Source organism: Perissodus microlepis, chromosome 8, assembly GCF_051167445.1.
Source record: "Perissodus microlepis isolate ML-2025 ecotype Zambia chromosome 8, ASM5116744v1, whole genome shotgun sequence".
NCBI classification, from domain to species: Eukaryota; Metazoa; Chordata; class Actinopteri; order Cichliformes; family Cichlidae; genus Perissodus; species Perissodus microlepis.
The window spans coordinates 1,502,737-1,520,063 of NC_140468.1; the positions used below are offsets into that span (position 1 = coordinate 1,502,737).

General features: G+C 44.1%; 1 protein-coding gene across 1 annotated transcript; it reads left to right on the forward strand.

The window, feature by feature from the left end:
* Window positions 1–641: 641 nt before the first annotated feature.
* Window positions 642–16,184, forward strand: dpysl4 (dihydropyrimidinase like 4). Its single transcript, XM_084936964.1, has 15 exons — window positions 642–794; window positions 2,965–3,053; window positions 4,814–4,998; window positions 5,074–5,238; window positions 5,356–5,417; window positions 5,497–5,577; window positions 8,136–8,204; window positions 8,297–8,417; window positions 10,965–11,121; window positions 11,494–11,635; window positions 11,779–11,863; window positions 12,511–12,596; window positions 12,679–12,858; window positions 12,982–13,147; window positions 13,267–16,184. The coding sequence occupies exons 1-15, from the start codon at window positions 756–758 to the stop codon at window positions 13,356–13,358; spliced, it is 1,719 nt and encodes a 572-aa protein (XP_084793090.1). The 5' UTR covers window positions 642–755; the 3' UTR covers window positions 13,359–16,184.
* The last annotated feature ends 1,143 nt before the right edge of the window (window positions 16,185–17,327 follow it).

Sequence of the window (17,327 nt, forward strand, 5' to 3'; positions counted from 1 at the left end):
ATCAGAAGCCAAGACGAGAGGTCTAATCTCCTTTCAGAATAAAAGGCTGTTAATTTGCTCTAAAACCTGAGGAGTTTAAATATCTGAAAGTTGATGTTGATGAAAAAGTTAAAGCTGAGCTGAACCTGCTCTCTGTTTAGTCACTGGATCTCCTAACTTAATAAAAACACGGCGTTTTGTAATAACAGCAGCATCTGCTCAGTTCATAGACTCGAGGTGGACTCGGAGAGAAATCAGTTTAAAGCATTTGATCATTTTGACTCGTTGCTGTTGGTCTGAACTAGAACCAGACATCATTCTGAGGAAAATGATGAAATTTGGAGATGCCCGTTGTTTCAACGCAAACTGACTGCCGAGGCTGCAAGAACCTGGCATCTCACCAACAATTTCACTTGTACAGATCCACTCCTGCGACAGATGCAGCTTCCGTGATGTCCTTCCTGTGTTTATGAGCTATGACGCGCCTCGGTGTGTTACTTTAACTGCACATTACCACTCTCATCTCGAAACTTCGACTTTATTCCAAAAATGATCAATAAAATATATATTTTCTTAATGTGCCTCCAATACTCGTACTTTTACTCTGATTACTCTAAGAAGACACGTTCGGGAGATTTACTTTGAAGCTCCCACCGGAAGCTGTGTCAGGCTGTGTTGTCGGAAACGTGACGTCAGTGTCGACGGGCGCAACAATAGCAGGCTGTGTCTGTGTGAGTGTGTGAGCGGATCAATCAGCTGATCACAGATCGATCGGGATGTCGTTCCAGGCCAAGAAGAGCAGCGCGAGACACGCGGTAGGTCCACCCGAACCGGGCCGAGCCGGGGCAAACCAACCGGTGATGCTGCGGCTCCGCCGGTGGGTCAGAAGCATACCGAGGCTGGGAAGCGAGCCGGGCCGGGCCGGGCGGGGCTGATTAGACACGTCTACCTCGGCCTGGCTCGGCTTGGCTCGGTTTGCAGAGGTCACGGATGCTGACAGGTTTTTTCATGCTGCGTTCAGGTGAGGTCGATAAAAATGCACGGGTTAAAACCTGAGCCAGTTCCAGTCCTGGCACTGCACGGTTCGGTTTGTTTCAGTTCACCTGTCAGGTGACAGGATCCACGTTTTACGCTGTTTTTAAAAACAGTTCATCCGTCCTGCTCACCTGTAGCAGTGGGAGGGGCAGCATTTGGTCTATCCAGGTAATTCAGGGTATATCACCATGGTAACTGATGCTGTAGACCCAACCTGCTCCAGAGCAGAGATCAGCAGGTATGAACTCACCAGCACTAACCAATCAGATCTTTCAGAGCTCAGACGGCTGGAGCGTCTGAAGTGTTTTAGCTTAAAACACTAATCTGCTGTGTTTTCATATTTCTCCATACTGGCGACTTTATTTCTGTAAATGTATTTATTGGTATAGTGAAACTGCAGGACTGCGGTTTCACCGCTTTGAGCCACGTAGCGTATATTTGTTCTTTGTTTTTATTCTTTCTTCAGTGCGATAAACCCGAGTAAGGCTGCAGGCCACAGGAGGAAACTACAGCTGGCCTTAATGTTCATTTTAATCAAACACTCGATAATTGATAAAACCCACCCGTGCTCCTGCTTCATATGAACTTTATTCACACAGCAGCTCGTTTACAGTCTGACCGCAGTGTTTACAGCACTCACACATGCTTTATCTCCCTTTGTAAGGTCAGGTGTGCAGTCACCATCAGCTAAAAGCTGACTGGCTCTGAATGATGCTAGCATACATTAAAAACATGTAGACAGCGATAACTATTCGCTGATAGCTGCCAACATCTGCCAACAAATATGATTCTATAAAGTGGTTCTATATAGTGTTTAACTGTTAATATAGAGCGTTATTAAATTTAATGCTAATGCAATCATATGGCACATTGACTTCTGAGGAAAGTTTAGATGCACTCATCATCAAAAAGGTTGCCGACCCCTGGTCCAGTGGGTGACGTTGGGGTGGCAGCCTCCATCTGTGTTGTATCACGAGATTGGATTGCACCAAACAGATGTTCAAGTTCAAGAAATCCAGGCTTTCTTTGAGTTACTCCTCCAATCAGGGACCTCATCAGAGGCGATGCACATCTGTAAAACTGTGACTGCAGATAATCGGCTGAGATTAGTGATCAGAGTTCAGTCCACTCTGAGGTCATCGTCCAGGATTTGCCATGACAACGGGTAGATAAAGAGCACAGCCTCCGTTTTAATCTAAAGAAACACCGGCTTCATCTTCAGAACCGGAGACTCGTTTTTACCCGTCTCACATGGATAATAACTGTATATGTGTAATATGACATCATGTAATATACATTTTTATATGTTATGAATATTATAAATATTATAAATTCATTCAGGCTGTTGAGGCGGCCCAGCATAGGGCACTCAGGAGGTGCCTGAGGGCAAAGGCATGTTATTCATGCACACAGACACACCGAGTGCTAATGAGGGGAAACACCTGTAACATGCACAGTAAAAATAAATACAAGACATGAGACTATCAAAATAAAACAGGAGAGAACATAAATGCCAAACACAGAGATAAAGACTAGATCAGAAGCTACAAGGGGACGCAAGGAAGGCAGGAAACAACTAAAACATCAGGAATCAAATAAAAACTGTGACCCTGCCTCCTGACCAACGGTAGCTGAGATAGGCCCCATCCCCAACATAATAAGGACAAGCAGAACGAGGATCATTTTGTGAGGAAGAAGAGTCACGTGACCTGTGAAATGCCTCTTTAAACACGAGCAGGCTTAAATTCTAAAGCAGAGAGTCAGAATTACCAGAAAGATGATAATGTGGTGGGAGCTGCTAACTCTGACTTGTAGGTTTTGTGGATCCAGCTAACTCAAAGAAAGCGTTCTCAACTTGCTTGGTGGCCACACCTCTCCCGTCGACCCCGTCTGAATCTGCAGTCAGAAGCTTCTTTCCTATGATCTATGCACCATCCTCTCTGTTTCCAGGGCGACCGTCTGATCATCAAAGGAGGAAAGATTGTCAATGACGACCAGTCGTTCTACGCTGATATCTATATTGAGGATGGGACAATCAAGTAAATATATTCTCTTTTTTCTCACTGATGTAATCATTCTGATTTAAAGAGGAACAAACATGTCCTCGTGTTCCACACGTGGCAAACGAAACACGCAAATTCACTGAAGGAAAAACGTTTTCCTCATCTGAAGAAGAACATAGCCCTTCATGTTTAAAACCAAGTTTTCTTTGACTCAAAAAGGTCAATGTTTCAGGTATATGTTGGGGTTATTGGTTCCTCTGATGGAGCATTTGCAATGTATTTTCTGTAGTTTTTTTTTAGTGGGGGACATTTGGTCATCGAGAAGACCAAATTTCACTGTGATCTTGAAAGTTCATCAATATTTGTTCACGTTTGTACTAATGCTGACACCCTGGATTCAGAGCAGGAGAGGCAGCTTCAGTGGAGTTTCTTAACAAATCACTTCCTCTGCGTCTCTCAGCTCTTCCTGAAACGGTTGAATCTTTGTGTCAAACCAGATGTTCTCCTCCGAGTCATTGCTCACGTATGTCTGTGATAGGCAGCAGAATTTGGATCATACTGACCTTCAGTCTAAAGGCTGCATCTGAAAACTGGTTTCCAGCTGTTTGGACTGCACTGAGTTCTTCACACATAATCTTTATTTCATTTAATTTACTTTTAAAATCTCACTTGTTGGGTGTCAGGTTTTTACTTGTGGTCGGTGTGAATCGCCTTCACTTTGTCCCTGTGTTTGAGAATCTTCATAATCAACCTTCCCAGTGTGGCCTAAGCATCTCCCCATCCCGTCGTGGTGCTCTCTCCAGAAGAATCAGCTGTCCACACTGAGCGGCTCTTTTGCCCATTTTTATCCAAAAACCAGCACATCTGGTCCTTCAGCCTCTGCCACTTGAGGCGGCTGTAGCTCAGGTGGTGGAGCAGGTCACCTACTAATTGGAAGGTTGGTGGTTTGATACCCATCTGCTCCAGCCTGCATGCTTTAGGCAAGATATCAATCCCCATCTGCTTCCTGATGCATCCACTGGAGTATGAATGTGTGTAAATGTTACATAGAAAAAAGGCTTAAAGTGCTCAGAAAGAGTAGAAAAGTCAATTTACAAGCTTTAGGGTGTTCTTCATGACGTCTTCAAGCAAAAGTTTATCTTCCAAAGTTTTATTCCTAAACTCTCTTTACTTCAGAGAATCAGCATCATCTTGAGCTGTAGACAATCACAGCTCAGTCTCTGACAGAGCAGTCTTTCGTCTGCTTCCTCATCTTTAAAAAAGTCAGAGATGAGGTGCTGGTTTCTCTTCTTTGGCCATCCCGAGCTCCAGTCGTCTTCTCCCAGGGTGTTCTTAGATCTGCTTCATTGTTTTTAACCTTTTGCTTGCTCATCTTACCAGAAGTGAAAACGAGAAAATCCAAAAGCCCAGTTTACTGTAAGTCAGGGGTGTCCAACTCCAGGCCTTGATTTTAGATCTCACCCTGGGTCAACACACCTGAATCAAATGATGAGTTCATTACCAGGCCTCTGGAGAACTTCAACACATGTTGGCGAGGTCATGTAGCCATTTAAATCAGCTGTGTTGGATCAAGGACACATCTAAACCCTGCAGGTCACCGGCCCTCGAGTCCTGGCGTTCCCCACCCCTGCTGTAAGTATACTAGCGGTCTTCATCGAGCACCGGTACAACACAGCAAAGTGTATTTCATCAGGTTACTCCTATAGTCAGATGTCGAGTGAACATATTCTAATCGATAATTACACCAATGTTAGCTTGACCATCACACCTCGGACTTCCTGTTGTGTCCTGATCAGACAGATCGGCGAGAACCTGATTGTCCCGTCCGGCGTGAAAACGGTGGACGCATATGGTCAGCTGGTGATCCCCGGAGGAATCGACGCCAACACAAACCTGTACTCACCGCAGAAAGGCCTGAACCCGGCAGATGACTTCTACCAGGGAACTAGAGCCGCCCTGTCCGGAGGAACCACCACCATTAGTCAGTAACCAATACTCGATCAATACCATCTGGCCTCAGTGTGATGTGCTAACGGTAAGCTGGTTGTGTTGGCAGTGGACCACGTGCTGGTGGAGCCGGGGACTAGTTTACTAACGGCATTTGACCAGTGGAAAGATGCGGCAGAGCAGAGGGCGTGCTGCGACTTCTCCCTCCATGTGGACATCACCCGCTGGCACGAGGGGCTGTACGAGGAGCTGGAGACACTTGTCAAGGACAAAGGTCAAGATTGCCAAGCAATAATCAATAAGCTCATTATCAATTATAGTCAGATATCGCAAGACACAGAGGGTGAACTGTAGTCTGGCTGAGTATAAACTGCAGTACTCTGTGTTTCAGGGGTGAACTCCTTCCTCTTCTTCATGGCCTACAAAGATAAGTACCAGAGCTCCGACTCTCAGGTGTGCAGACAGAGTAACTTCTCATTACTTGTTTCTTTTTGTTAGTTTTGCTTTCATTTTACCGTTGTCATGGTTTCAGCTCTATGAGGCCTTCAGCGTCCTCCGTGATCTCGGAGCCATCGCGCAGGTCCATGCTGAGAACGGTGACATCATTGATGAGGTAATTGAGCAAAACTCTGACTATTCATTTAATAAAGAGCAGAAAACTGAAAGTTGGTGTTTCACAGTTGGCTTGAATCAGTTAAATGAGTCCAAACTAAGGATGAGCATAATGCAAACAGAAGCTGGAGACATAAAATTGTAACTGTTTGTGCCTTGAGGTGACTGTTGATGTGATTTGGCGATATGTAAATAAAACAAAATTGAACTGAATTAAGTGTTGTAGTCAGAAGCAAAAAAAAGGTTGTTTTTTTTATTTAAGTGTTTATTGAAGTTATGCATGAAATAAAATGTACATTATTTGATGGCTTCCTTTGTTCTAAGACTCATATATGTACAGTAGTCTGGGTGACCGCCATCACCTCAAGTACCTTTTCTTCAAGCAGGTACGAAAAAAGAGAAAGAAAAGAAAACACACAAACAAACATACAGATACAGTTTGTAACTATATATATCCAGAGAGAGAACAATTGAAAAGCCAACACAACAGCAGATGGTGACATAGCATTAGTACATGTTATTATAGCAAACAAAAATTTAAACAACCATTCCTTCAATGATGAATATCATCACATAGCGGAGCCATTTTCCCCAGTGTTTTACAAATTTATCATACTCAAAATTCACTAAAACAGTAATCTTTTCCATCTTATACATCTCAAAAGTTACATCAATCCAGCTGTTTAATGTTGGTGGATCCTATGTTAGCCGTCTTTTGGTCGGTGCCTTTTTACTTGCAGCTAGCAGCTCACATAGTTAGTATTTATCTATACACTTTATGTCTGAGGCTATGTATCCTAAAAATATGGATTTGAAATCAAAGGCTAAATATGTACTAAAGATGTTTTGCATCACTTTATGGACATCTCTCCAGTAGTTCTTAATATTCTTACAATCCCAAAATACAGTGGGTTGCAAAAGTATTGGGCCCCCTTGAACTTTCCCACATTTTGTCACATTACAGCCACAAACATGAATCAATTTTGTTGGAATTCCAGGTGAAAGACCAACACAAAGTGGTGCACACGTGAGAAGTGGAACGAAAATCATTCATGATTCCAAACATTTTTTACAAATAAATAACTGCAAAGTGGGGTGTGCGTAATTATTCAGCCCCCTGAGTCAATACTTTGTAGAACCACCTTTTGCTGCAGTTCCAGCTGCCAGTCTTTTAGGGTCTGTCTCTACCAGCTTTGCACATCTACAGACTGAAATCTTTGCTCATTCTTCTTTGCAAAACAGCTCCAGCTCAGTCAGATTAGATGGACAGCGTTTGTGAACAGCAGTTTTCAGATCTTGCCACAGATTCTGGATTGGATTTAGATCTGGACTTTGGGCCGTTCTAACACATGGATATGTTTTGTTGTAAACCATCCCATTGTTGCCCTGGCTTTATGTTTAGGGTGGTTGTCCTGCTGGAAGGTGAACCTCCGCCCCAGTCTCAAGTCTTTTGCAGAGTCCAAGAGGTTTTCTTCCAAGACTGCCCTGTATTTGGCTCCATCCATCTTCCCATCAACTCTGACCAGCTTCCCTGTCCCTGCTGAAGAGAAGCACCCCCAGAGCATGATGCTGCCACCACCATATCTGACAGTGGGGATGGTGTGTTCAGAGTGATGTGCAGTGTTAGTTTTCTGCCACACATAGCGTTTTGCATTTTGGCCAAAAAGCTCCATGTTGGTCTCATCTGACCAGAGCAGCTTCTTCCACATGTTTGCTGTGTCCCCACATGGCTTGTGGCAAACTGCAAACGGGACTTCTTATGGTTTTCTGTTAACAATGGCTTTCTTCTTGCCACTCTTCCATAAAGGCCAACTTTGTGCAGTGCACGACTAATAGTTGTCCCATGGACAGATTCCCCACCTGAGCTGTAGATCTCTGCAGCTCGTCCAGAGTCACCATGGGCCTCTTTAGTCATTAGCACTCATCAGGCAACATCTATGTGCAACTGACTGCACTCAGACCAAAGGGGGCTGAATAATTACGCACACCCCACTTTGCAGTTATTTATTTGTAAAAAATGTTTGGAGTCATGTATGATTTTCGTTCCACTTCTCACGTGTGCACCACTTTGTGTTGGTCTTTCACGTGGAAGTCCAATAAAATTGATTCATGTTTGTGGCTGTAATGTGACAAAATGTGGGAAAGTTCAAGGGGGCCCAATACTTTTGCAAGCCACTGGATGGTAGTGGTGAGCTGTGTCATAGCCACAGTTCCTCCAACATTCGCAGCTTCCATTATCATAATGCGCCTTTAAAGCTGGGGTTTTCAGAACAGGGGAACAATTCTCTGGTCTGACACCCTGCAGCGAACCACTACTATGGTTTGCGTGTGGTTCACAAATAGCTTGTAGGTACACTGCTGCCTCCTTCCAGAATGTGACATCCTCTAATGACATGGCAGAGAGAGATTTTAACACAACAAACAGACTCACACCCTTTGATTTTGTCATTTTACCTGTTCCTGGAGAATAAGGTTCATGCTCAGTTTCACTGTTTGGTTACCCCAGGCTTTAACTGGTGTAAATACGTTTTAACTGGTATAAACTGGTTTGTGTTTCAGGAGCAGAAGAAGCTTCTCTGTCTTGGCATTACTGGACCTGAAGGACATGTTATATCGCACTCAGAAGAGGTACGCACACCTGAGACACACTCCTGTGCAGATTGTGGCTGATGTGTTGGCATGTTGCATATTTCTGATGTGTGTTTTTGTGTGTGCTTCAGGTAGAGACTGAGGCAGTGTATCGGGCCATCACCATTGCCAAACAGTCCAACTGCCCGCTGTACATTACCAAGGTAATGAGCAAATCTGCTGCTGATGTCATCGCCCAAGCCAGGAAGAAAGGTGAGGGCGTCAGCTTCGTCCTTTTGGCCTTTAATCCAGATTTAACAGGTTTCATTCAGACCCTTATTTGGGGTCCTGAGCCTTCAGAGTCATCGTTTTGTAAGAGGGTGAATGCTGAGCTCAGCTGGTGGTCCTTCTGTTTCCCGGCTCACCCATCTCTACAAGGTCTTAAATAATCAGGCCCCATCTTATCTTAATGACCTTGTAGTACCATATCACCCTATCAGAGCACTTCGCTCTCACACTGCAGTTGTTGTTGTTGTTCCTAGAGTATTTAAAAGTAGAATGGGAGGCAGAGCCCCAGTGAAGCCCCAGATCTGTTGTTCAGTTTTTTCGTAAAGATCTGGCCTAATGTGCAATAGACCTTCTTCCCATAGCTTCGCTACCTACAAGTCATAGTTACAGTCTCACCAAACCTGAAAATGGAAAAATATATTACCAAGGGTTTCACAGCTGGCACATTTGCACTTCCACTTCTCCTGTAGGTGCAGGGTTCAGGGTTTTTGTAGAGAAAAGGACAAGTCTCTTTGTCCATCTATCAGTTACCAAGGTCTAAATAATATCACCATCCAAAACAAATATCCACTCCCACCACTGCTGTCTCCCCCTTTTAGATAGATTTTATTTTTTTATTTTATTTCAAACATGCAAATATAACTAAAATAACGAGAAAAACAAAAGCAAAACTTAAAAAACATCAAGTTTGAATGTTGAATTCCCACAGAGCACAACAGTGTTGTTTAAACTGCGAAACACCTTGCATCTCACTCCAAAGAAGAGGATGAGTGGAAGACTGCATTTAATAAAGATTTAGGACATTTTGAATACCTTGTAATGCCTTTTGGATTAATCTGTGCACCATCTGTGTTTCAATTCCTAATTAATCACATGGTCCGTGACTTCCTGAACCGTTTCTTCTTTGTCTACCGAGATGATATACTAGATTTCAATCCAGGGGGGCCTTCTTCCCAGGCTTTAATTTCACAGTTACTCATCGACCAGGTTCTTGGAATGTAAAGCCCGATTTTCTCTCTGAGTTTCACTCACCTCCAAGATGAAGTCACTGATCTGAATTGCCAAAAGGGATGAACTTTATCCAGGTGGCGGTCCACCCAACCGGCTGTATGTTCCATCCCACATCCATTAATGAGTCATCCACTGGCTCCATTCTTCTAAGTTGGCCTGCCATCCCAGTAAGAACCGGGCTATCACTCTTCTTCAACGCTCCTTCTGGTGGCCGTCCTTGATCAAAGAAGCCTGGTAGCATTTTTCTGCATGTCTTCTGTGTGCTCAAAACAAATCTGTCAGTTCACCTCCAGCCAGCCTCCTGCACCCTCTTACAACCTCGGAACAACCTTGGTCTCACATCCCAGTGGACTTCATCATTGGTCTGCCTCCCTCGGAGGGTAAAACAGTCCTTCTCACCATCATAGACTATTTTTCAAAGGCTGTACATATTTTTGCCCTCTCCAAACTCCAGTCTGCGCTAGAAGCTGCTCAACCCCATGGTCCACCATGTTTTCCGATTTCACGGTATATTTCAACACATTGTGTCATATCGTGGCCCACAATTTACATCTCGAGTCTGGAGAGACGAGCAGGTGAGCTTGTCTTCTGGTTTCCATCCACAGACGAAAGGGCAGGTGGAGAGGGCAAGTCAGGAGCCGGAGGCTGCTCTTCAATGTCTTGCATCCTCCAATAAGGCAACTTGGAGCCAACCAATTTCTTGGATCGAATTTGCTCACAATTCGCTGACATCTTCTGCTACGGGTTTGTCATCTTTCGAAGCGTCTCTGGGCTACGTCTGTTTCCAACTTTGGAAGGTGAGATTTCCTTCTGTTCCGTCATTGCCGCAGGATCTGGAGGGCCACTCGAGCAGCCCTGTTATGGACAAAAGAACAAAACAAGTTTCCTGACAGCCTGTGGCGTACCACTGTTGCTACCTATCACCCAGGTCAGACGGTATGGTTGTCCACTAAACACATTCTTAGATTCTGACATTCTCAGGTCAGAATCTGATTAATACACCTAGCAGAGATTTGGTTGTTAGCCGGTTCCTATTTATGCTGGAAGAAGGCAGTCTCTGAATGTTTGTGACGTTGGGCTTCCTCCATATCTGGTCATTTGTCTCCTTCGTTTGCCAAACCAGCCACTTACCCTCTGCTCCTGTTCACGCAGGAATCCTGGACTCTGAGAGAGGTCTGAGTGACTGTTCTGGACTGTCAGTAGTTTGGTGCCAGTTTCTAGAGTTGTCGCTGGCCGCACCTGTGGCTTGGATCAGGAGCCTCTGGATTTCCAGCTGTCCTGAAACACAACATTTACATTTTTCTGGACTGGATGTCGAGCTGTCTGAGTGTTTCATTTGGTGCACTAACCACCATGTTCAAGTCATACAGAGAAAGCGGTCACCTAAGCCAGGATCAGTTTACTTTGACAGACTGCACACAGCTCTGGGGTAACTTGTTACCATAAACAACACCCCCAGCCTCAGGTACTGATACTTTAAAAGCAACTTTGTGCCCTAAAGTTGAACTTCTTTGTCCTCAGGCATGGTGGTGTATGGGGAACCAATCACAGCTGGCCTGGCTACCGACGGCTCCCATTATTGGTCGAAAGACTGGGCCATAGCTGCTGCCTTCGTCACAAGCCCGCCCCTTAACCCTGATCCTTCGACTCCGCAGTACTTGACCTCCCTGTTAGCATGGTAAGCATTTCATGGGGCGATTGTGGCTCAAGAGTTGGGAGTTCGCCTTGTAATCGGAAGGTTGCCGGTTCGAGCCCCGGCTTGGACAGGTTGTTGTGTCCTTGGGCAAGACACTTCACCCGTTGCCTACTGGTGATGGTCAGAGGGCCCGGTGGCGCCAGTGTCCGGCAGCCTCGCCTCTGTCAGTGCGCCCCAGGGTGGCTGTGGCTACAATGTAGCTGCCATCACCAGTGTGTGAATGGGTGAATGACTGGTTGTGTAAAGCGCTTTAGGGACTAGTAAAGCGCTATACAAATACCATTTACTACCCCTCACCTGAACCACTGAGATGTCACAGGTGACCCTTACAAGTGCTTGCTGTGTGTTTTCCAGTGGAGACCTCCAAGTAACCTCCAGCGCTCAGGCCAGCTTTTCCACCGCTCAGAAAGCTGTTGGTAAAGACAACTTCACTTCAATTCCAGAGGGAACTAATGGCATAGAGGAGAGGATGTCTGTGGTCTGGGACAGAGCAGTGGTAAGAAAACTTGACCCTCAGTCTCATGGTATCATCAGTGTGAATGTACTGCACGCCCACCCTGATTCTCCTCCTCCTGATCTCCATCCCTCTGCTTTTACTGTGAGTCCCAGCATTCATGCTGTTTCCACTGTGTTTCTCAGGCCAGTGGAATGATGGATGAGAATGAGTTTGTTGCAGTAACCAGCACCAATGCTGCAAAGCTCTTCAGCATGTATCCACGAAAAGGTATGACGTCAGTCACAGGTAAATGTTGTAAAGGATAAATACACCAGATAAATACTGGAGACATGTTTCTGGGACAAGAGGACAAATTTCAGGGGTGTCAAACATAGGATAGGTCAGGTGAAGACTCCAAGCCACCTCATTGGATGGCACTGAAAAATGTGAATAAATATATATAAACCTTTTATGAGTGTTAACTGTATTTTCACAAGTCTTACAACTTTTGCTACTAATGAATCATACTAGGTCAAAGTAATTACGTAATAAATAAACAATTCAGTGACAATGGACAACAAGTTACCAGATTTTACACAAGTATGTCTTACAATTTAAGCCCAAAGAGATGTGCTGACAAATTTCTTTCATTTACTACGGCAGCATTTCTTTTTCATCCAGAAAAATTGAGATACATTGCTAAAATTGCTCTTTTTAATAGTTCGATATCTCAGAGATTGGCATGGTTAAAACTTCTTTCCACTCACAGAAAAGAGAGATTCTTTGGATCGGTCCACCCAGTGTATGAGTTTGACATACCGGCTTTACATCACAAAACACTCCAGCCATCCTGAAGAACAATCTTACAAAGTCTTGCAGCCCTTTCTTCCCCAAACATTAGCTGTTTTTAAGGATTGATGCTTCTGTACACTCAGGTCGGATCGCTGTTGGATCTGATGCTGATATTGTCATCTGGAATCCGAAGGAGACACGAATCGTTTCTGCAAACACTCACAACCTGGTAATAACACCGCTATCAATCATTTACATCTAGGGTCAAACCTCTTCAAAACTTCTCATCATGATCAAGTTCCTGTGTGCAGAACCTAGAGGTCAACATCTTTGAGGGTTTGGAGTTTCGGGGAGTGGCATCGGTGGTGATCAGCGGCGGACGAGTTCTTCTGGAGGACGGAAAACTCAACGTGACCGAAGGTTCAGGACGCTTCATTCCCAGGAAGGCTTTTCCTGATATCGTGTACAAGAGGATCAAAGCCCGTAGCAAGGTAACCGGCAGTTAGCGGCCGCTGAGAGGTAGTTAGTGACAGATGCATGGTGACAGCCTCCACCTGTCCAGTAGGTAGGCTAAATGATCCAGTAATCTGGAGGTTTATTTCTTCCCGTTTCAGATGGCCGAAACTCGCGGTGTCCCCCGTGGAAACTACGATGGTCCAGTCCATGATGTCATCAGCATGACTAAATCAGTCCCACCCACCCCGACCACCAGGGGGCCCCCATGTCCAAAAACCCTGACCGGCCCCCGAAATCTCCACCAGTCGGGATTCACCCTCGCAGGTGGGAAACCAAAACACGTCTGCTGATTTCTGGTCAATAATCTGACCAGTGTAAGGTTAGCAATAAAAAACAAGATAACAGTGACGCTGAAATGATCATCTTCTTATTTTTCTGTCCAGGAACTCAGATTGATGACCACATACCACGGCGCTCTGCTCAGAGGATTGTGGCACCTCCTGGTGGACGATCCAACATTACGTCATTATCCTAAAACTGGAAGAATGAAGCAGTCACTGTGAGACTGTCCAACAGTCCTTACAATGACTACTAGCGCTTCATAATAGTAATATTTCATCATGAACTCAAATGCAACCCTCCAAACAACCCTACAGCTAGTCTTAAAATCTTAAACTACTAAATCCTAAATTGAAAGCTCCTGAGTCGTCTAATTGTACTTTTATAAAGCTGTAGTATTTCAGCTAGTAGAAAATGGCAATGCAACTCGATAAATACCAGTAAGCCCTGCTTACACTGAACTACTTCACGTTTCTAAGATAGCAGTACTCCAGCATATAAAAGCATCAAGTACAACTAAGACTGCAAGTTACTAAACAGTAGGGGTGCAACGATACACAAAATTCACGGTTCGGTTCAATGCTTTGGTGTCACGGTTCGATATTGTTTCGATACAAAAAAATGTTCATGCCTTTTTAATTTGTCATTTATTAAAATTATAAATATATATTTTAACTCAAAAGTACAGTTTTTAAATTTAATGTTGCTGAAACAACAAAGGGATAAAATAATAAATCTATCTGATTGAGGAATCACTCATCTTTGGAAAAGAGAGTTTATTACAGAGAAATGTCTCTTTCCAAAATAAAAGCTATACTATACGCTTCTTCTGGGCTATATTCTCAGCAGCATATTAAACATATCAGGTCCCCATAAGGAGAATCCTGTGCTAACGGCTGTCTAAATGACTCGGGTAAAGTTTGTAGCATGCGTGCTTGTTGTTTTTGTCTGCTTCCACTTGTCTTTGCACTAGGATGATGTCGGAGTAAATGTGCAGTCATATTCGTTGCTTTCCCACTAGTGCTGTCAGCGTTAATCTCATGCTACCGCGGATCGCCCCGTGCGTGGCGTCAACACGTTAATGAGCTAACTGCGCTAACGCACTAGTTCCTACCCATGTAATTGAGCATTGCGTGGCACATCCAACATACTGTTTTACTTTTGTCCATGACGCGCTTACCTTCAGGGTCATACGTCACATGAAAACCAAAATAGTTCCAAACGCCAGATCTGAATGAGGGTGGGGGAGGTTCAATTTGCCATGTTGCAAGGAGAACTTAACTTCTGTCTTGCTAGCTTGCCCTGCGCTCAGTGAATCTGCGTTCGACTACTCCGCCTAGGCTGCACTGTCGAGTGCAGATCCACTGAGCGCTCAACACAGACAGCATCATCAGAAGAAAAGTTGATAAAATAAATTAAAAATTTTGTATTGTTCGATACATATGCGTACCGAACCGAAAGCACTGTATCGAACGGTTCAATATCGATACGAGTATCGTTGCACCCCTACTAAACAAGTATTACATCAGACAGAGTGGTACCTCTACAAGTACTAAAGCTACCTGACATAAAGGAAGGGTTATAAATTATATGCCATTAGTACTTCAGCTAGTATTTAACCCAGTACGAACCCCACAGTTACCACTAAGTACCACATCAGCATTAGAGCTGTTAGTACTCTGCCCTAAAACTACATAATGACTGTTTTACACCATACAGCAAATACTTTATTCTATAATAGTACTTTACCTAGAACTATGACCCTATAATACTTTAGCCTACTGAATCATTCTGCAGTTGAAGCCCAACAGCAACCCCTACAGTGTTAGTGTAACTAGTACTACACCCTAGAAACATGGTACTGAATGTTTTTGGTATTCTCATCTTCATGTCATTATTTGTCACTCCATCTGTTCTATCAGCTCTGATAAATGCAGTAGTTGTAGTTTCAGTCGTAGTAGCAGAAGTATAACCGAACATTTGTGCTTTCTGTAGTGCTCTTTGATTAGCAGGACATGGTCATGCCACTTCATCGTGAGAAAACTGTCGCAGTAGCACCAGTATTCCTTCAGGTCAGGTTTCTGTTCCAGGTGGAAGCTCCTCTGGTTGTTTTCAGCTGTTGTCTGTGACAGCTGGTTGTGTCAAATGCTTCTGCTTCCTGTTTGTTAGACAGGACTCGTGCCTGTCCGAGTGCCCTTCTAATTCATTCATTTAATGACGTTCTGAAAATCTCCGAATCAGAATTAAACTCCTTCAGATTCACGCAGATGTTCTCTTCTCTGGCTGTGAATGGTGCTAAGAAATCCAGATAGCCTGCAAGTAGCAATCCCTACAAAGCCCACCTCCCAAAGGAGGCTAGCACAGCCACATAATATCATTACAGCAACCACAGCTTGATCTGATCACAGACTGCACATTCTCAGTAGGATTTCTGACTCTTTCATTGGACTTTACATAAAGGTCACTTTTCTCCTTCTTGGACACTGAGTGAAACACCGGGGCGAACGCTGAGCCATCAGTTAGGGTTACGTCCATGATCAGATCCTGCTGTAAGTATCCACCATGACCTCTGACCTTTGTCCTCTGATGACCTCAGATTTTTAACAGTGTGTTAGACTTGTACAAAGTTCATTTTGTATTTTTTACACTTTTTGTATCCTGGAAGTGTTAGCATCAGTTAGCTCACAAGTGTCCACGCAGCCCGTGGCAACCATGTTTGTGGCAGGCTGTTGCTATAGTAATAAGATGTTGTTTTTCATCTGCACAGCAGCTGGTCAGTCTAGTATGAAGCCAGGCTCAAAAATGGTATCTGTGTCGTGCAGTGTGTTTCTGTAGCAGTCGAACATCTTTCCGTCCTTACAGGTGCACCGGAGCCAGCATAGAGGGCATGAAGTCCTGGTGTACACAGGTCACCGTGGCAGTGGCGTGTCTTTCATTGTTGTTGTTGTTTTGTTGGTGAATGAAAAAATTTGTTCCAGATGTGATGAGAGCTGCATGAATAAAGGAGGAAGAGAAAAACTGACCATAGAGATGTCTGTTTCCTGAATGTGATGAAATCTTCATCATTCAGACTGAAGTAAGAGCGCTTCAGCGAGCAAACAGCAGAGACACTTAGAGTTTCTATTTTAAGTAGAAATCCAAACGACACTCGGCCTCGGCCTTCTGGTTTTGGATCCAGGTCCGTTCCTGACACCTTCCATGGTTCAGCTTCTGGGGGGGATGTATCGAGTGTGTCGCAGAGTGCGAGGTTTAAGATCAGATTCATTCTCCTAAAACTGGAGACTCTTTTATGTCCTACATCTTTTAAACGACAGCTCAAGTTGATTTAGAACAATGTCATTTTGACTACACAAGGAAAAGGGAAATAAAAAGAAGATTGGACTGAGAAGAAGCAGGATTTGGTCTTATCCAGGTACCGGTAAAGCCTGGGGTTTTTGTACTACAAGCTCTTTCGCCTCTTACTGGGGTAAATAACTATAGCACAGGAGAGGACAAAATTATTAGCCGCACTATGAAATTTGTTGAAGGTGCTATTTCAGCAGAGCATTATTTCAGGAAAAAATAATCAGGGTCCTTAGCACAAGCCATCGATGGGCTTTACCTTTGTAATACTCAAAGCTGTAAAATCAAAATAGAGTTAACACCTGATTCACACTCAGTTTAAAAACTTCAGCATCATGCCAAGAACTAAAGAAATCAGTTCATCAGACTACAGAGAAAGAACTGTTGATGCTCACAAATATGCATGTAAAAAGTTATTGCAGTGTTGTCGACCGTGAAGAACTGGAGTGAGTGATCGAGGAATTCAAAAACAGCCACACAGAAGAAGCCTGGTAGGAAGCAAAGAGTTCAACGACACTGGAGAGAAAACTAGTGAGTCTTAAAGTCCCAGAGCAACTGCGGAGACACTCCGCCTTGTCAGGAATCCTAACCTCAAAGACGAGGATAGAGCTTTGCACAATCATTGACTGAGATGAGGAACAATGGGCTGGCCTTCAGTGGGCTGGTTTCAGTCATTATGCAAATGTACTGATTATAAGATTGAAACCTGCAGTCAGCTGACACTGAAGAAGTCACCTGGATGATGATGAAACGTTTCTCCCACAAAACGCTACGTCCAGATGAACAGAATCAACTTTTGGGGGGTTGATTCCAACACAGCTCT

Excerpts from the sequence above, each read along its gene's own strand:
- dpysl4 (XM_084936964.1), top strand. The coding sequence starts at position 756 with ATGTCGTTCCAGGCCAAGAAGAGCAGCGCGAGACACGCG. Across the intron at positions 11,636-11,778 it reads TGGTCTGGGACAGAGCAGTG|GCCAGTGGAATGATGGATGA; the intron begins GTAAGAAAACTT and ends TGTGTTTCTCAG. Across the intron at positions 11,864-12,510 it reads CAGCATGTATCCACGAAAAG|GTCGGATCGCTGTTGGATCT; the intron begins GTATGACGTCAG and ends CTGTACACTCAG.